This window comes from Sparus aurata, chromosome 13, assembly GCF_900880675.1.
Source record: "Sparus aurata chromosome 13, fSpaAur1.1, whole genome shotgun sequence".
NCBI lineage: Eukaryota > Metazoa > Chordata > Actinopteri > Spariformes > Sparidae > Sparus > Sparus aurata.
Window position 1 is genome coordinate 8,875,994 of NC_044199.1, and position 20,883 is coordinate 8,896,876.

Genomic DNA, 20,883 nt, shown 5'->3' on the forward strand with positions numbered 1-20,883 from the left:
AACAGATGGGGACTTGTTTCAAAATGCACAAAAAGGAAAACATAAAATGGCTCCATGCAGCTTGTCCAGCGTAATCCAAGTCTCCGGAAGCCCAGAGATCCCAAATTGATTTGGGAAAAGAAGTTATTTACACCCTAGCCTCAAGCCTTAGACCCACTTTGGATGAGCTGCTTGCTGAAGCTTTAAGCCTAAAATGGGAGCAAATACAACTTTTCGAATCAGTTTGGGATCATAGGGCTTTGAACTTCTTCTTTTTTTAACTCTCTTAAACAAGTCCCCATCTACTTCACTTGTTTAGGAGAAGGCTGCAACAGTGTTTTGCTGCAAAAAACTCCAGACATGTTTTTGTGGACTTCAACGTTCTGTTTGCAGGGGGGTTAGAAGATGATGACTGGATTTTCATGTTTCAGTGAACGTATCCTTTAAAAGAAGAGACAACACCTCACAGGAAGTCTTACCTCGCCATTTCGCCATAAATCCGAGTCACGGCAAAGCTAACAAGCTTTTGGATTTGGTTTTTACTTAACTTAGGCTGGTGTGACTTCTGCAGTGGAACAATCCAATGAAAAATGTAAGGATGGCTTTACATAATGCAACGTCTGTGCAACATAAACAGAAGTGTCACAGTTCCATCCTGAACATCTGATTCATGATGTTTACTGAGTGGATTTCCTGCTGAAACACAGTCTCCATGGAGCTGAAGCTGCACCTTACAATAACTTGACAATTTGCTTACATTTTGATAAAAATAAAATAAAATGAAGGTACTTTTCAAAGAAATCCAGAGACAAAATGATTTACAATCAGACACGGAGTATATTTGTGTTATGGGATCTTTACGTTCACAAATGTCTCCTGGTGCTACCAAACACAATAAGGTCCTATTTTTGAATGTGACTTGGTGAAATGATTAAAATGTTATCGTTCACATCAGGATTGGAACCGATCTTGTCTACGCTGTCATATCATGATATCGGCGCCCTGAGGGACGATGTCAGCTCTGAAGCAATTCTTATTTCTGCCACTAACAGGGGTTGCTATGAGGACAATTTAATCAGTTTGACAGCTTGCTATGCCAAATCTTTATTTTGTTTTTTTGTGTTGGCACATTTGTGGCACAATCACACCTCTGGGATTTCACCACACACTGCATCAACTTCAGTGTGAGAGACTCTGCCTCTAAACTCCTGTTGTTTGTGTTTTTGTGTCGTTGTTGTTGCTCGAGGTATGAATTAGTCAATCATTACCATATGAACGCCATGGTATGTAGCATTATCCAGATAATGTTCTGTCTGCATGTGTGTGTCACAATAAATATGATCATACAAATAGCTCAGTCCACATTAAAAGTGGCCATACTGTGTGCCAGCTTCGGTCCTGTTATTATCTTTGGTGCTCTGATGCCCATTATAATGGCAACAGGGGAAATAATTTAAAATGTGAAAGGGTATGGTCCGCTGTTGAGCATGCCATACTATCACACATTTAATTGGATTAAGCATGTTATCACGACCTCAGCCCGGAATTCTCCTCACTATAACATTACACTAATTGCCTAAATCTCTGCAGTAGTGTCTCTATAGGGAGTTATTTTATCATATGCACGCTGTGTCTATGCGGTTTTTTTTTTTTTTTTTTTTTTCCTGCAGCTGCATACATAAGCCCTGACCTCTCAGACATGAGCATGTTCTGCAGTTGTTTTTCCTCCAGTCTGCGTAAAGCCAGTGGGGGTGAAAACTCCCACCAACCACTGATGAATTACGCGACATGGACTGTGTGATCGTCCACATGATCAGAAGCAAAGCGCTCCTCGGCTGAACACCGTGTTCCTCCGTGCACCTCATCAGTCCTCCGCCTCCCCCTGGCATTTGACTGGCACCGGCTTGGAAGTGCCAGTCTAGCAGAGGCTGCGTCAAGTCAGCCCGCGATACCCGGAGGGAGACCGGAAACTGGGGGGGAGGCTGTGCTTTCACAATTAAAGCACGTGCAGTAGTCTCAGCAACCCACAGAGATTACGACCTCATGAACCTGTAGGTGATAAGTGGACACTGTTAGGGTTGTTAAAGCAGCATCAACTCTTTAAGATGTTCCTGCAGGAATGTGACAATATGGAAGATTACATTTGACAGCATTTATTGAGTGATGCTGCAGTAATGTCTGCGATTTGTGTCTGAATATAAGTGATTACAGCCTACTTATCGTAACTGATCATGAGATTAAACAGTCAAGATACAATTGAAATGTCATTATACGACCTTAATTATACAACTTTGTGATGGCGGCGTGGTGGCTGTGCCTCAGAGGTAGAGCCGGCGTAGTGTTATCAGAAGGTTGCTGGTTCAATTCCCCTGGTCTGAATGTCAAAGTGTCCTTGGGCAAGATACTGAACCCCAAACTGCTCCTGATGTGCTGGTCAGCAGTGATGTGCACAAGGGGGGGCCCGATTGTTGAAAAACGCGCGCTAAAGTGCCCTCCTGAGAGCCAAAACGCCCGCTAAAGTGCCCTCCTGAGAGCCAAAACGCGCGCTAAAGTGCCCTCCTGAGAGCCAAAAAAGCATGCTAAAGTGCCTTCTTGGTTGGCAAAACACACTAAACTGCCCCCTTGGCTGGTTAAAACATGATAAACTGCCCTCTTGGGGGCCAAAACACGCGCTAAAGTGGCCTCTTGGGAGCCAAAACGCGCGCTAAAGTGTCCTCTTGGGAGCCAAAATGCGTGCTTAAGTGCCCTTCTTTTCGCCCCTGCCCTTCAAAAAGTCTGCGCACGCCACTGCTGGTCAGCACCTTGCATGGCAGCCATCGCCATCAGTGTATGAATGTACGTATATGAATTACTGTAAGTCACTCTGTCCTCGCTGCAGCAGCCCTCCCTCCCATCCCGCTTCCTGTCAACTCTGAAGCTGTCCTATCAATAAAGTCATACAAAAATAAATAGATTATTATCACAGCTGAGGAAAGAGGCTGCTCTATAGTCTGGTGGTACGGCAGTGGATACTTGTGTATCGCTTGCCAGACGACAGCAGGATGAACAGACTGTTTTTCAGGTATGTATTATATCAGTTTTAAGGTGCTTTTCTTTATTCCATTATATTGGTTTTAAATTTGCCTGCACCTTTATCAAACTTGTCCATATTGTTATTCATCTTACCTGTTTTTTCGTTTTTATTTTTTGCCTGTAAAGCACTGTGAATAACCACTTTGTGCGATAAGATGCTATACAAATAAATGGGCCTCGCCTTGTCTTATCTTTCTTTTTGAGCTCTGGCCAGCAAAAATGTGACTAAATGGTGTTTAAAGTCCTCTCGTGTCAAACTTTAGGAAGACACCGGACACTGACGAGGCTGTCGAGGGAAAAGAATATACTCAGCATTTCAACCCTTTGTTCTTTACCAAGATAAGCGATGAAAATTGCAGAACTGGACAAGCAGATGTGTAGAAGGCCTTAGTAAAGACGACGCGCGTTTTATTTTGAAAATTCGTGCAGGAAGTTTAGTGTTTATTCACCCCTACTTGACAGTGGAGGGTTTCGACTGACTGTGGGCAACCTCAGACAGGTGGAGGAGACGTCCTCAAGCAGCAGAACTGCACCGTGGTCGGACCTGATCGGGCAGGACTGGGCTGGGCTGCAGGACGCTGCTGTGCGCGCTCGGTGCGCGGACCCTCCTGCAGCTGCTGGATCCACAGCATGATAGACTACAGCATCCAAAACATGGTCTGGCTGATTTTCCCATCCTGAGCTCCCCTCGCACACATGCTGGACACTTAAATGTGGACGCGGGGAGGACGAGGCGATGGGGATGTAGTCGGAGGGGTACACATGGGCTTCGATTTTTTCCCTGAGATCATCGTCGGCTTGTAATATTCATCACCCTGCCTCGGCCATGGAGAACCAAGCAGCAGCCGAGCCGCACAACTATGAAGATGTACAGAAGAGCGGCTATCTCCGCAAGCATAAATCAATGCACCGGCGGTTCTTCGTGCTGAGGGCGGCCTCGGAGCATGGTCCCGCTCGCCTCGAGTATTACGAGAACGAGAAGAAATTCCGCAGTAAATCACCTGTGCCCAAGAAAGTCCTGAACCTGGAGACTTGCTTCAACATCAACAAGCGGGCAGATTCCAAGAACAAGCACATGATCGTCCTTTATACCCGCAGCGAGAGCTTTGCCATCGCTGCAGACAGCGAGGAGATCCAGAACGAGTGGTACCAGGCGATGCTGGACCTCCAGTGCAACTGTAAGATATGAGAAGTGTGACATGATTCCCACTGTCTGTTTCTGCATCAGGCCCGTCCTGCCCTAGGCTGTTTGTTCTCCATACACTATTTGGCTCGGCCATTCCTGATTGTTCATTGCAACATCGCTTGGCTCGGATGTGTTTAATGTATGTTCCCCATGCAGGTCTGCTGTGTCGACCCAATCTACTCTCAGTAAATCAGCCCGAATGATGCGATTCGGACGGTGTGTTTTTTCTTTTTTTTTTTTTAAACCGAGAGGCAGGTGGATCCGACTGAACGGGGGTAGACCGACACGCTATGGGCGGCATGTGCTGTGTTTGTGCTGCACAATCTCCAATAAGCCTTAACACAGTTGTAACCTGCGGATCATTCCCATCTCCTCAGCTAAATCTAATTCGATGCATCAAACAGCAATCTGTGCGTGTGATCATATTCAGAGGGGTCGATCGCGTTTTGGTGGATGCAAATGCAGCGCGTTTTTCATACGACGGTGTGTTTTTGCATGGCGCAGTGGGCATATAGCAACCATCCGACGGATGCATCATATAGTAGTAGCCTATCGCGGTGCACTCCGCTGGAGCCTGCTGCCTGTGTTTTTGTTTTTCTGCACAGCTCCGGCTGCCGCTCGCCTAACCTACATTTGCGCTGGTGGTTGGGGAGGAGATGGCACCGTCAGTGCGCGCTCACTGGAAAAATGCGTTTCTGTTGGTTCTCCTCGTGTTTACGTTGTTATCTTTATGCTGGAGCCCGAGCAACCACCACCACCACCACCTCCCTCCCTGTTATCCTTTGCATTTCACTTGAGCTGAGACTGATGGGCTTGCCCGGCTCTAATGTTGTCATGTTGTGGAACCCCGAAATAGAGAGTCACATCATCATCAGACCGCAGACCCCCATTTTGTTGAAATCTCACAATAATAATAATAAAAAAATCCTGCTCCTAGATTTTAATCTAATTTAACTGCATGCATGCTCGTAAGAGATTAAGGAAAAGATTGAAACACATTAATACATGTGTTAAAGCGATTCTCATGGGAATCATCTCTAATAAATTGAATATCTTCTTCACGGGGATGGGAGGCAAAACCATTTCAGCAGTCAGAAGAAAAAAAAAATCCAAAATTATAATTCTGTAATATTTCAAGCGATTGGCATTAAACTGGACTACGATGCATCACTTGGCATCTGAGCATGGTGCATTTTAGCAGATGTATTGTAAAACTCATAAGACTTAATTATAGCCGCAGCTTAGAAGTGATGGTGATGAATTAGCTGCAGCACAGTTGCCTGGCAGACACAGTGGAAAGTCTTGCATGTAGCAGTTTAGGAAACAAAATGAGATTTATTAAATTTCACCTACACTGGTTTGTCATTTTGCCTTCGATCGGTGTTCATCATGTGTTTTTTCGTGAATGTTGACATTTAGTCAATTATTCCAAGTCTCAAGTAAAGTCCAAGCATGGATACGAGAACTAGGGGTTCTGAGGGGGATACAGCACCGCCTAAAAGGAGGCGATAACATAGCTGAATTGACAAGACGGCCCAAATGATTGAAATATTGTCAGAAACAGTGCTGCACACTGTTTATAAAGTTCCTCCTAACTCTGCAACTCTCAAAATATAGAGAATTTATAATGGAGTCTGGGGAGTTTCACTCCCTCTTCGTCTCATTGCTGTTATTGACTGTAGTTGTTGTGTCTGCTTTGACCTTATAATATGTTGGTGTTCGCCGTCTGCTGCAGTGCAAAATGTCCTGTAAATGTTTAGTAAATGATGTGTTAATATCGATCAGTTACATGTTATCCTGGCCATTCAAATTAAGACAAAAAAACAAAAATTTGATGTCACTACATAGACTAACCCCTCAGCACCCCCAACTGTGACTGACTTCCCATGTCCCTTTTCCAAAGTAATTTTAACTTGGACAATTCAAGTCAAGTCAGAAGACAAGTCATTTTTTTCCTATTCAAGAAAGATCAAGCCTTACCTGCAGCATCCAGTCTTTATTTATTTTTAAATGTATTTTAATGGCTTTATTGGATAGGACAGCCTGAAGTAAAGATGACATGTGGCAAAGAGCCACAGGTTAGAATTGAACAATGGGCTGCAGTGGTGAGGTAATAAAGAAAAAAAGATAATAACAACAATAATTACATTATTGACCAATTTATCGCACCTGTTCAAAAATGTCCAACAATGAACTGAAATTGTTTATTGTGTACAAGTCATCAAAATAAGAAGCTGACTCAAATCCAAGTCACGTTGACTCGAGTCTGTTTTTTAGCGTTTTTCCATAAACGTGTGATGATGATGTTTAGTCATTCAATGCTTTAATAGTTTTTATTTATTCTGTATTTTTCCAGGTAAGACGCCTGAAGACTACGGCAGTAGTGGAGAGTGCAGCTCTCCGTCTCCTGTCCCAACCTTCAAGGAAGTGTGGCAGGTTAAGGTTTGGCCTAAAGGTCTTGGACATGCCAGGAACTTGGTGGGCATCTACCGGCTGTGCCTAACTGACAAGACAGTCAACTTTGTCAAACTCAACTCTGACGTGGCAGCTGTGGTGTTGCAGCTGATGAATGTTCGCAGGTGTGGCCATTCAGAGAACTTTTTCTTCATCGAGGTGGGTCGCTCAGCAATTACTGGCCCTGGAGAGTTCTGGATGCAGGTGGACGACTCTGTGGTGGCTCAGAACATGCACGAGACGCTGCTAGAGGCCATGAAGGCCCTAAGCGAGGAGTTCCGTCAGCGCAGTAAATCTCAGTCTGTGGGAACGTCGTGTGGAGGTGGTACTGCTTCAAACCCCATCAGTGTCCCTAGCCGTCGTCATCATCCTAATCTGCCACCGAGCCAGGTGGGCTTCTCCAGACGGGCCCGCACAGAGACTCCTGGAACTGGAGGGAGCAGCACGAGCACTTCACCTACGTCACGCCACGGATTCCCAAGGGCCCGAACTGCCAGCATCGGGGCCAGGTCGGAGGAGAGCGGAGCGAGTGCCAAAGGGACATGGGCCAGCTCCAGCCCGAGTCTTAATGGGTCCTGCTCAACCACGCCGACACTGAGGCCCAAACCCACCAGGGCCCCAACTCCTGCTAAGATAACCCTCAGCCTTGCACGTTACACGCCTAACCCTGCTCCCTCTCCTGCGCCGAGTCTCTCCTCCAGCTCTGGGCATGGCTCAGAGTGTGGCCTGGTGGGGGCGGCGGTGGGAGGCATGACAATCTGCTCCTACCCTCGCGTTTCTCAGAGAGTTTCAGTTTCAGGTTCACCGAGCGACTACGGCTCATCAGATGAATATGGCTCCAGTCCTGGGGAACACTCTCTGCTCGTACCCAGTCTGTCCGGACATCATGTACATGGAGAGGGCTCCTCCAGCTATATAGTGATGGGGCAGCGAGAAGGGCTCCTTGGATCTCATCATCGCTCAAAAGGCCGTCGGATTCTACGGCGTGCATCCAGTCGGGAATCTGAGGCCGAACGCAGACTGCTAAGTAAGAGGGCCTCCCTGCCTTTGGCAGCCCATGAACGACTAGCCCCACATAGAAAAGATGAAGACGATGAAGATGATGAAGAATATGCCATCATGAGTGCTAACCGAGAGAGAGCAGTTGGGGGTGGGCAGCATGATGTAGTAGGGGAGAATAGGAAGAGGGCTGAAAAAAGCAGGGGAGAGGTGGAGGCGGGAGCAGCGCTAGATAGCGGCTATATGTCAATGTTGCCTGGAGTGACGTCTCCTCCTGTTTCACTCTCTCTCTCGATAGGTATGTCTGAAGCCAGTGCTAAACCTGGGGCAGATGATGAATACATGGCCATGACCCCCAACAATAGTGTGTCCCCCCCTCAGCACATCCACCAGCCCAGCTCAGAGGGCTACATGGTCATGTCTCCCAATAGCAGCAGCTCCACAGACCTGCACAGACTGGGCATGTGGGATAGCAGGGGCAGCATGGAAAGCCGGGCTGCCAGCGACTACATGAACATCTCACCTGTCTGCAGCCGCTCTGCCTGCAGCACACCACCCTCCCACCCCGAGCAGCACCAACTGCAACCAAAAATGTTCAATTCCTACTTCTCCCTGCCACGGGCATATCAACACACTCTCTATACTCGCTTTGAGGAGGACTTAAATAAGGGGGAGGGAAAAAAGGAAGGCGGTGGGCATGATAGTGCTGGAAGGGGAGGGGGAGTAGGATACAGCAAGAGGAACAAAATTACAGTGGGCTCTGCAGGAGGCTGTCAACTCTCCATGTCTTCCTCTTCTTTCTCCTCCAGCTCAGCCAGCAGTGAAAGCCTGGAAGACAAGTCCATATCAGCAGGGAGGGGGTTAAGTTTATTAAGAACTGGGGCGGAGTACAAGAGTGCGGGAACATGCACAAAGGATGGGCGTCACCATCAAAAACGTGGATCAAGTAGTAAGAGCCCAAAACAGCAAAGAAGGGGCCGTCCCCTCAGCGTGTCCTCAGACATTACTAAAGCCAACACCCTGCCCAGGGTGAAGGAGAATCTGATGCCATCAGTGTCTCAAAACGTTGGTGATTATGTCAGTATTGTGTTCAAGGAGGACAGTAAGTATGACGGAGGTGGACGCGCAGGGTCTAAACGAGGACAACCTGTCATCCATGGAACCCTCCGGCCTGTAAATCAACCACTCCTCTGCCACGATAACCCTGCCAACCTTCCCCGCAGCTTCTCCGCTCCGTTGTCCACCTCTGCCGAATACGTCAGCATGGATTTAGGGAAGACCTCGATGCCCCTGACTCCAGTTAGGACCACATTCAGCACTCCACAGGGCCCACCAGCCGTTGCCCCCAAGGCCCGCCACGAACACGGCACGTCCTCTCCTCTGGCAGCAGAGGGCAATGCCGGGTACAGAACAAAAGTAAAGATGGCAGGAATGCCAGCAGACACCCCTACTCCATTTGTGGACAGCAAAGGTTCAGATCCCAGCATTTCAGCAAGACCTGCCATCCACTCTGGTCAACCCTTATCCGCGGAGCAGGAGACCGGCTTGGGCTTTTCTCCAGTCAAGTCCTTCCAGTCCCCTGATCGGAGCAGCAGACTGGTCCGAGGTGACCCGCAAGGACGGCAGAGCCACCGATCAGAGACATTTAACTCACCTCCCTCCCTACCACGCCACCCACCCTCTTCTACCTCCCTCTTCCCAGAGGGCAGCCAGGCAGCGAGCCATCGGCATGGTTTGGATTGCTCACTGTGGGAGAACCGACAGGCAGCTACTTTATCTGCCACACCTCCACCACAAGCCTCCACCTCATCAGCTGAACAAGGCCTTAACTATATTGACCTTGACTTGGCCATTAAAGAGAGCCCTCAAGCTGGAGTGGAGCATACCTCTGCCGCCTACAACATCGGAGGAAGCGCTATGGGCAGCAGTGCTGGCTCCAGCCTCAACACTTATGCCAGTATTGATTTCTATAAGTCAGAAGAACTGAGAGCACACCAGAGCAGTAGAAAGGATGGTCAAGGTAAGTGCAACTGGAACAGATCTTAAAATATCTATTAAACATTGGATGGGTGAAGATCTGACTGAGGCATGTTTTATGCTCAGAAAATGCATTATATGAAATCATCTTTTCTGATATGCACACGGCTGCAGTATTTGTACTGGCGCATCCATTTGTTCACCTTGTAGACAATCAGGTTACTGATTTCTGTTCTGGCCTTTCAATGAAAAGACACAGTGGATAAACAAGGGAGAGGGCGAGACAGTATCAGCAAGGCTATTAAAAAACGTATCGACATGGCAGCTAATAAAAAAAATTAAATCAGTCGTAAAGGTTGCATTAGGAGGAAAACACTGATTCATTCTGATTGTTTGACTTGTTATAACTGATTGAAAAGAGTTTGGATTACAAACATTATTTGTATTTTTACATTGTCATTTTTCAAGCAGAACTGCCAAATCTCTGTGAGGATTTGCTTGTCATATATGATAGTAACATGAATACAGCTGCAAATAATGAATATTTCCATTATAGATGAATCTGTTGTTTGTTTTCTCAATTAAGTCTATAAAATCTATAAAATCTATAAAATGTCAACAACAACAAAAATTCAAGTAGTGCTTGTCACAATTTCTCAGAGCCCAAAGTGATGATAAGAAACGATTCTCTTGTCAAAAACCTGACGACAATATTTCACACTTTTGCTTGAAAAATGACTGAAAAGATTAATGGATTATCAAATAGTTGCCAATCAATTTTCTTTCAACCAACTAATTGATTAATAAACTAATTGGTGTAGCTCAAAGCATGAATGTCTTTGTTTTTTTTGGACTGGTGGTTTGATAAAAAAATTAAATTGAAGACGCCCCTTCAGTCGCTGATAAATTATACAGGGTGTTTTTTGATTTTCAATATTACGTATACAAAATGATCGGCTGATTAATCAAGAAAATAATCAGCAGTAATGACAATAATTAAAATACTTCCTAGTTGCAGACAGTTACAAAAAATGTATTAATTGCAAAACAGGTTGATTAATTTTGATAATTGATTCATTGTTTTCATCGTTTTTTAAGCAAAAATGCCAAAAAGTTGTTTATTCAAGACTTTCACATGCAAATATTCGCTGCCTTTCTTATTCCTTTATGATAGTAAACTGAATGTCTCTGCTTTATAGAGTATTGGTCCAACAAAACAAGCCCTTTGATTTTCCCAACTTGAGCTTTCAAAGTTTTATAGACCAGATGATTAAAAGCTGAATCAAGAAAACGATTGCTTGATAGAACAACAATAATTAAATTAACCATAACGTGCAGCTCTAATTGCTGTTCATTTTTCAAAAAAAACAAGCAAATGCGAAAGAAACATTTCAAAAAATATTCCTGGTAATATTTGTCTGGCTGTGTGTAAGCTTTTTTATGTTAATGTGCATAATCCACAGACAAAACTCATGTCTGGGTCTTAGTCACTCTCCTTTTCATCCTTTACTGATGTGTACCTTTGCTTCAAGCTGGAGGGCAGCACCGTGTTTCCAGGCTGTGGGTTGTCTGTAGAGTCTCTTATTATCACAAGTGGGTGTTCAGAGAGCAAAGCCAATTGATTTGTCTGCTGGTAATGAGCCATTTCACATAAATGGAGGTAGAGGGGACAGAACGCGGGCCAGGTGTTTATGTGCATGTGTGGGAGTTAGGTATCGGCTGCAGGATGTCACATGGCAGCTCTGAGGTTTCCCTCACGTTGCACTGATGACAATTTTTTAATGGTTAATGTCGATGGCTGAAGCACATTCTTAATTGATGCGCTCTGAAATACATAAGAGATCCATTCCCTTTTTAAAGTCACGAAATAAAAGCCGCGGAGGCAGTGTGTTAAAATTAGATATACAGGAACACATAAATATTAATCAGAGCCTAAATGAAACAAACAACTCGTGCACCTTATTTATTCGGAGCAGCTACAAACATTTACATGATTGCTTCACCTAATGCTTTACGATCTCTACGTGTACATGCATAATCATAATAATTGCCTAATGATTTAGATTGGGGACGGTTTATTTGTGCATTTAACATTCATAGCAAGGGGAAAGAAGGCTCTCTTAATATTCCGTAAATTGCTCATTCACGTCCTTTTTCACACTGCGTTGAACGATTGAGCGCGCCTCTCCTCCTATAAGCTACGAGCATTGTTCATCCCGCTGTCATTAACCGCCGGCGTATTCTAATAATGGAAGTCAATATATGACGCCTGGACGTAAAGGGAGGATGGAGGCGGCGGCATTGCAGTTAATAAACCCTCAAACAAACATTCAGATGATTTTGCTTATTATTACATTACTCTGCCCGTTTTAATTAGATGTTCCAATTAAATCCTTATTAAAATATCAGAATTGATTAAGATGTTTATTTGTACCCCTGGTTTTATTTGCCGTATTGTCACATCGGCTTTATGAGCAAAGTGTGCGTGTGCATGAAAACACAACCGAAGACTTTTATGTCTTAATCAATGATGTATCTTAAAACCTTCCAGGCTGTGAACGGTTAATTATCTTTATTAGTGGTTATTCGATGAACAACATTAGCGGCCCACCCGTGTTCTAGCTGTGAAGAACCTTATACGTTCCTGGTGAATAGGAACCATCAGCAGTAGTCATCCTTTAATTATTTAACACAGTATAGAACTGTATTAATGGATATCAAGGAGACACTTTCTATGAAGCACAAAGCGTGTCTACATTACATTTTAACGCATTGTGAACATGACTTCAATGCATAATATTGTGTCTCTAGCCACCACATTATCATAGTTAAAAGCAGTCATGCATGATTTTATTCAGTTATGGGATGCTATTCATCAAATAAATATTTCTGAGTTTGCGTTATTACCTTATTAATATTGTATATATTCCCTTTCTGAGTTTTAATTCTGTCTCCAAAGCTACATGGCTACACAGGGATTTCATTACTTTACTCCAAGCAGCTAATGGCCACTTATAGAAAATTCACTTTATAATGCATTATATTGTATGTATAATGGTTCTGATGTTAATAATGGATTACAGACATGGGCTTTATAGAAAGTGTCACCAATATGTGCACTAAAAACCAGACAATACAAAGCATAGAAACCGTATATTCAAGCAAACTCATTGTAGTCAGCTGCTTGTAGTGAGGTTGCAGTCGATCATTTGACCGTTAAAGATGATGGAGCGTGTGTTGGCTTGGTCTGATATCACCGTGTTGGTTTTGTTTCTGGAACATCGTAATTATTGTTGCTTCAGGACCATCATTAAAACTGACCAATCACTTTCTTGTACTGTCATAGCTAGGCGACTCAGGGAAAAAGAATGGAAAAATACAAGTTGTCCATTCAACAATGTGTTAATGTTGTGAAAGCGTTTATATTTAACCCAAACCAATGTTTGCCAAACAACCTTTTTTAGTTCCCTCAACCTAACCGAGTATATTAGTTCCATACACCTAACCAAACAGCCTCAAAAACCTGTAAAGACACCCACGTAATAAGACCTTTTTTGTCGCTTTCCTCAAATTTAACGATGATGTTCCAGGAACAGAGCTGTGACATCACAACAGCGTGATCGATAAAGTTCAATAGTGGCCCCGGAACAACTTAATTATGATGTTAAAGGAACAACACCAGCAGTGATATCAGATACACCGTCCAGGCGTCAGGCTGACTCAGAGCTACTCAAACCACAGGGTGATTTATCGACCCTTTGGTCTGAGCCTCCCATGATGTACAACTATGTTTTTTTCTTTAATTAAGTTATTTTATAAGGCAGTTTTTCTCTCCAGTAGACCTCAAGAGAAAATCCATCTTTATGTAGCAATGAGCTCTTTGTGTTGTTCAGGCAGCTCATTAAAAGAGACGAACGGCTCAAAAATCCCTGACTCAAGGACAAGACATAATATTGACATCTGCAACAGTGTGCATAACACTCCAATCAGAAAATCCATTTCAGGGAGATATCATGGGTCATGTGATATTTACACAATGAGGCCAGCAGGAGCTTTAGATTCAACAAGAGCAACATGCTTTAAAGAATGAACTGCCTTACCTCCTGCAACATTTTTTGTGCGGAGACTTAAATTCGATGTGCTGTGAATAAACATGTAAACTATAACAACGGACTTTAAACAACTTTAAAAACACCAATTACTGCGAACAGAAGAACCTTTGTGTCGGAAAAAAAATGTATCGCAATGGCTTTAAAATTCCTGCCTGCTTTTGATTCTTCTCTTCCAGATTGTTGATCTCAGTCTTGGTTTTTCGGATCTGAGCGTGACGGCGGCGTGACAGCTCCACACACACTCAGTCTGTTAGGGGGGGACAGTCGGCGGCCCGATCTGTTGCCACAACAGAACTGTACACTGGAGTCTGAATGCTGGAAACCCTGGAAAAACTCATCCCCATCCCGTCTGCTGTTTTCTGTCAACCAAATGTGTGCCAAACACACACACACACACACACACACACACACACACATAAACACACACAGGGGTAAGGAAAATGCTCTGTTTTTGCCTTTATTTTGAATTAAAATGACATTTCATCATCATTCTACTTAATATAGGTGAAGGATGACGATGTGATACGTGATTGTGTATGAGTGCTCATTGTGTTAATCATGGCGGCATCGTCGTACGCTAACAATCATGCGGGCAAAGTCACAGATTTACAAGACCTTCAGGGAATCCCACAAACGGCAGATAAAGTCCATCTGTCTATCGATCTGAATCGACACAAACCCAGCTGTGCTAATTTAAACTGGAATCCTCCAGATTTATGTCTTTATATATCCTCACATCATCCTTTGTCCATATTTGAAAAGGTAAATGATCATCTGGTGTCATTTTTGCTCAGAATAAGAAAGGAAATGCAGCTCGGCAGAGGTCTCATACACTCACACACGCTGTCACTGTAAACGTATTTGATTTATTATATACAGTTGCCTGAAAAAAGTCTTTATGCTTCTCGATCTTTTTTTTTTTTTTTGGTGCTACTGAGGGGCTCAAAATGTGCTTCATTTCTGAGGGAAAGTACGGTTTATGAAATTGGCAATGAGGATTATGATAAACAAATTAAAGTTAGACATAGATTTTCGTGTTGTCTGAGTGTAAACGGCATTAAATAACTAGGATGTCGTATCTTTAGGTTGTAGTTGAGGGTTGAGTACAATGGCTCCCTTTTTTATCCATTCAAAATTGTCCTACCGTAACTCTGTTTTCAGAATTAAATCTTATCCCTTAATCTCCAGATGCAAACACACACAGACACGGGACACATGTTTATACAGCCCCAGCTTTGATTATGCATAAACTAAACATGTCTTTTCCTGCGGCTGATTCTCAAACTGGTGCCAGTATGATGCCTCGCTGGTTTATATGGCGTTTGAAGAGAAAGTTAACTGATCACCTATCTGCTGCATGTAAACACACAGTGGGATGCTCCGTCCTATAAAACTACATTTAGTATTATTTCATCCCAAAACACAATTGACCGTTCATCAGTTTGTTGGATTCTTATGTGCTGCGGGGAAATGTCCCACCAGAGCCGCAGCATTCATGCAGCATGACGGCGTTTTATGGAAAACGTTTGATGTCACACAGATCCTGTGGCAAAAGCTGCCGCGTAGATTCACAACAGTGCATTTATTTAATAATCACTGCATCCAGCATCGCATAGAAACGGCCAAATTAACATAACATTCTTCTGCTGTGCATGTAAACTGCGTAATCAAATTGGCTTCAAACACGCAGTAGGGACAATAATTATACTGTATGTATGTAAATTGAGATGTGCTGAAGGGACCTGATAACGGACTTGTTAGCGAGGGAAGCTGAATGCTACAGTGTGAAGAAAGAAAACATTTAGAAACGGGTCAGGGACTGTACAAAAATGATTGTGGTGGTGTCGGGAGGTCAGTCGTTATTTTTTCATTTCATTTTTAATAAAAAAGCACCATTGGATTCCACTTCGTAATGAGACATTAGATGAAGCTGACAGACGACTGACAAATCAGTTCCCCTTACGCCTGACGTGCAGGAACAGATGTAGGCACGGGAAGATATGAGCATTTCATGTCACGATTATTCTGGCGATGATAGTAAATGCGATTCACGATATTACCCCGATGATCATCGTAAGCAATGCTTTAAACTCGGGAAGTGTATCTAAAACCTGGAATTACTTTACCTTACAAATATTTTTATGGCATCATAGATAGGACACTTATTTTTCCGTTAGCTTCCTTTGTAATGATTAAAAAGAACAGATTGTTCAGACCTCATAGAGAGAGGATTGCAAATCAGTGACAGGCTTAGCATTTCGGAATGTCTTTTGACAATTTTTAAATAAATCCGGATGTTGTAGAACTGTACATCAACGAGCGAGGATTTTTTTTGTTTAAGTCGACTAATGAGGATATTCACACTTATTGTTATAATGGAATTTCACCACAATCAGCCAGTCCCTGGTGTTTGTTATCCTGTTAAGATCTTTAATTGTCCTCATTCCCCAGCCAGGCGTGTTAGAGATGTCACAGAGCGCAGTGTTTAATATCAAAACGTCAGCCGTCTTTGTCAGCCATCTGTCATAATTCTCCTTGATGGTGACACACCACCTCCTTCTTTGACCCTCTCGACCCCTATAATAAAAACACGTTTGTACAGACCCTAACTGCAGCCTACATTTTACACAAGTGCACGCTGTCCATTTAAAAGCTGACTTTACTTTGAAAAGGTCAGGAAACCGATAACCTCAGAATTACAAAGCAAAGTAGGCAATTAAATTAAAGGCGTTCAAGTTGAAAAGTTTTTGCACCTTAAAAGTATTACTCTACTTTACTTGGTAAAATTGAGGAAACAGATTTCATCGATTTTTTTTAAATAAAAATCTCTTTTACCTTGTCAGCATACATTTTAGTTGATTAGGACCAAATAAGATCAAACATTAATACATTTTGAACCAACGTGTAGCATAAAATCTTTGAGAAGTGTGAATGCTTTTTTGGCAACTGAGCTTGTTCTATTTCAACTGTATATTATACTATAGTATATACTACAGTACACAAGTAGAAGGTCAGAAACTATAGTACATACTGTAGTTTGTTTTCAGTCAACACGATTCTAATATAAAGTGACACATTACAATGGTATATAAAATATACAGTATACATATAATGATTAATACTATATAGCCTAGATATCTATATACTCTTTTATAAAGTGCCTCATTTTTGATTGTAGCTGTTTTTACACAGGTAATCTGAAAATGGGTTGTGAAAATGGACAAAAACAAAGAAAAAAAAAAGGTGTTGTTTCTCTCCTGAGTCTAAATTGTGAACACGTTGATCTTTGCAGAGGACAGAACCGGAAAACTTCTACTGCTATCAGTCAGCCATAATCAAATTGCCTTACTGTGTTTATCAGAAGAAAAAAAAAAATCTCATTTTTTCGTATTATTTTTGCAGTGCCTAACACTTCAGCCACAATGTAAGCACTCCCTCGCTCTTTTTTGTTTTGGCTTCGTCAAGCTGAGGTTTGGCCAGAAAAAAAAAAAATTCTTTCTTTCTTTCTTTCTTTCTTTCTTTCTTTCTTTCTTTCTTTCTTTCTTTCTTTCTTTCTTTCTCAGTAGTTCACACCCTGGGATATCTCCACTTCAGGCCACATTGTCCATTTTCTTTACTCTTGGCCTCGATCCGATGGCCGGTTGCAGATAGGAAACTGATTATTAGTTGACAAAAATAAAGATTGACTTTCTGCGTAATATATACTTTAATGTCAAATTATGTTTTAATAACTTTCCCTGTTTTTACACCCAAGAACAATAGAACAATACCGTTCCTCTATGGAAGCCCTGAGGGGCAAGAGAAGTGTTTTTCTTTTGTTTGATATTTAAGGATAATCTTTCTAATTTGCTTAATTTCTTTCCATCTGTGCAAACATGTGGGGAAATAAAAGTCTTCTCAGGAGAATGTGTGAGACTGAGGGAAAAACGTAACTTAGAAGTATTATCCTGGCAAAAAATATTTTTCCATACATTTTTTTTTTTAAAATGTCCTCACTCGCCCTTTACGTTTAGTTTACCATATCTTGTACATAAAATTTTGCTCACTCATAAAACAAGCTCTTAACATGTGCACTGTTTTACTTATCAGTATATTTTGAATGCCAAAAACAAACGTAAAAAAAAAAAAGAAAGAGGTGATTTTAACCCCCTGACCGCTTCTCTGGTCTGAAACAGTATTAACACACTCGTGTATTGTTCTCATTTTTTGGATGTGGATTCTCTGGACGTGGTTTTAGCTCCCAGAAGGTGTGAATAGTGCTGCTTCTCTCTCTCTCTCTCTTTTCTCTCTACACTTGGTGGTCAAAACTATGAGACGCTCCTGCTCACACTTCATGGCTTTCTAACACTCTGCTGCTGTCAAACAAATTGCCAAAAAAACAGAAAAAAAAACACCAAGTCTGACAATTCAAAAGGTCTATTAGAGTATTAAAAGTTGGACGCAAATCAGTCATAGATCTGATTTTTTTAACATTTCTTTTAAACTCTCTTTTTCACTTGACAGCCACTGGGCCAAAAAAAAAACAAACAAAAAAAAAACTAGTTGTTGACATTGAAAATGGAGTTCTTTTTTGATAAGCAGTGTTTTTTCTTAAGGTAGTGTGAGTTATAGTTGATGACTGGTTGCGTACTGTATCCAGAGCCTCTGACGGAGAGTTAGGTCATGTTAATGTTAAAAAAAATAAAAGAAAGAAAGAAATCAAACTTCACTGATGACCAAACTCGGGTCTGTCCAGGCTCTGGCTGTGTGTATACAGGGTACAGATGGAGAAGGCTTTCTTGACGTATTTTTGACACTGGTAGCTTTTCCCACATTTAGATTGAGTTGCTAACCAACAGTTTTGACCCTGTTGCAGGTGTTAAATGCTTCACTGCACTTGCACGCTGTTACACAAAAAACGATTTGAGTGTTTTAATCCTAGGGGTGAAAAAAAAAGAGAAAGGAAAGTTCCAGATATCTGGAGAGATTCCTCGCAATGACCGACCCCGGCCCCTCAACTCACATCTGAAAGGACGCTCAAGTGCCTGGCTGTGATTTACTGGTCATAAATCAGTTCTGTTTTGAGTTACCTCAACGCATAGGTAGAAATTCAAACCAGCTCCTGGAAGTCTTCCACACATTGTTCTTCAGTGTTCAGTTGGAGATGTGCGCAAACACCTGGCCCACATTTCCTTTTTTGCGAAAAAGGTCTCCGGTGCCAAAGTTTTATGTGTGATGGTGATCTGTGACACCGAAACTGATACAAAGTCTGGTTTTTACAAAATTTGTGAGGCACTTAATAGTCACTGTTTTTAATTCTATGAAATAAATTTCTGTATATCGACTGAGCACAGCCCACTACTGCCAACAGTTTGTGCTCATTACTGAGAACTTTATTGCCAAACTCTTGTATAACAAATCCATGCAGACACACGGACTAGTTCCACTTTTATAACTTGTGTTGCTCTTTTGTTGAAGTGATCTTTTATAATCTCTTTGTTATTCCGTCAGTGTTACTCTTCTAATTGGGGATTACCAAGATTCTCTGACTTTGCCTCATAATCTCGAGTTCGAGCAGACGTAACAGTTGGTAGTAAAGCCCCTTGGAGTGTCTCAGAAGGGTTTTCCGGATATTACTGACGTCAAAATAGGAGGAAGGCATAAGTAAAAAGCTGTGTATTTGGATAAATATCATTTATTGTATTGTGTATTTCAAAACTGCTTCAACGGCGTGAGGCTCTCTGCAGTGTTTCCATTCTCATGACACGCCGCGGTCGTGCAGAAAAAAAAAAAAGCTTCTCATCTACGAATCACCGGAAGACGCGCGTCGCCTCTACGGGACATTTTGTAACAGAGTGTTGAAAAAAAACGAGGCACGTGAACTGCTCACCAGACTCTAACTGTGGGAAATGATACTGTATGTACAATCAGGATAGCTATTATAATTACAATGGAAAGAGCATTGTATGTATTTTAAAGCTATTGATACTACTTTGATAATGATGTAAAATGCAAAAAGACTGAACAGGATCTATAGGTATGTAAAGTATACTGTGTATAGAGGAGTTTGCTCCAGGGGAGGGACGGGCATGGGGTTCATTCTGTTCATGGCGAAAAATTGTTTAAAAACAGAATATTGATGATTCTTGTCTGTGATGTAGACAACGTCAATGTTTTTTTTTTTTGATAAAAGGCAAAGTGATATGAAAAAAACAAACAAAAAAGGAACATCTTGTGTCTTTTCATTGACTCGGAGAGCGAACTGATGATGACGTCATCATACAACATGTGGACATTTGAGTCTAGACGGCTGTAAGCCAGCGCTGGGATAAGTTTTTGGAGGATAAGCCAGTGGACAGAGGGCACATGTATTTAATCCCAGGCCACTCTGTCGAAACAGATGGTACTTTGGCAGCATTTAAGTTCATACTGTCTGTGATTAACTACATTGTGGCTTTTGAGGGATTTTCTGTCGTTTCAGGAGCGTATTTAACCAGAAAATCACCCCTGAGTCTACAGGTGGGGAGAAAAATACTGGAAGATGTGGTTTGTTATCTGTGATGGAATGTAGCTAAATACATTTACTATTGTTACAACTAGGTATTTCTGACACATCACAGTTCTACAAGTCAAGTCACTTTTATTAATATAGCCCAACATTTAAAAAATCACTTTGTACATCATCCTCTGTCTTTAGACCCTTGATTCAAATGAGGAAAAACTCCCTGAAAAAACCCTTTTATGGGAAAAAGAAAGTGGAAGAAACCCCAAGAAGAGCTGCAGAGGAGGGATTCCTCTCCCAGGACATGCAACGGGTCGTGCATACAGAGCTGAGCAACAAAATAGTATACAGATTACACTGACAAAAGAGGATCCAGTGTATGAAGAACATTTAAAACACGATGATAAAGATGAAGTTCATAAAATTCGAGCTCAAAAAATGTATCTTCATCTGTTTAAAGTCTTGTCAGGTGATTTTTATGTTTTTGTCTGGATTGTCAATGTTTGTTTTTGTAGTACTCGTGTCGGCCACAAGAGGCTGAAGAGCACGACTACACCGTGTTCAAAATAGGATTCCAAACAGGTTTCCTCCAAGTGTACAATCAGTGACAGGCTGTCACTTTT

General features: G+C 42.3%; 1 protein-coding gene across 2 annotated transcripts; it reads left to right on the forward strand.

Moving 5' to 3' along the window:
- The first annotated feature begins 3,496 nt into the window (after window positions 1-3,496).
- Window positions 3,497-19,971, forward strand: LOC115594554 (insulin receptor substrate 1-B). Of its 2 annotated transcripts, XM_030438691.1 has the most exons (4): window positions 3,497-4,229; window positions 6,594-8,624; window positions 8,691-9,710; window positions 13,956-19,971. In XM_030438691.1, the coding sequence occupies exons 1-4, from the start codon at window positions 3,878-3,880 to the stop codon at window positions 13,961-13,963; spliced, it is 3,411 nt and encodes a 1,136-aa protein (XP_030294551.1). In that variant the 5' UTR covers window positions 3,497-3,877; the 3' UTR covers window positions 13,964-19,971. The 2 variants fall into 2 exon arrangements, with proteins under 2 accessions (XP_030294551.1, XP_030294550.1); XM_030438690.1 differs by having other exon boundaries at window positions 6,594-9,710.
- The last annotated feature ends 912 nt before the right edge of the window (window positions 19,972-20,883 follow it).

Coding starts and splice junctions, on each gene's coding strand:
- LOC115594554 (XM_030438690.1), top strand. CDS start 3,878: ATGGAGAACCAAGCAGCAGCCGAGCCGCACAACTATGAAGATGTACAG. Junction 4,230..6,593: donor GCTGGACCTCCAGTGCAACT/GTAAGATATGAG, acceptor GTATTTTTCCAG/GTAAGACGCCTGAAGACTAC.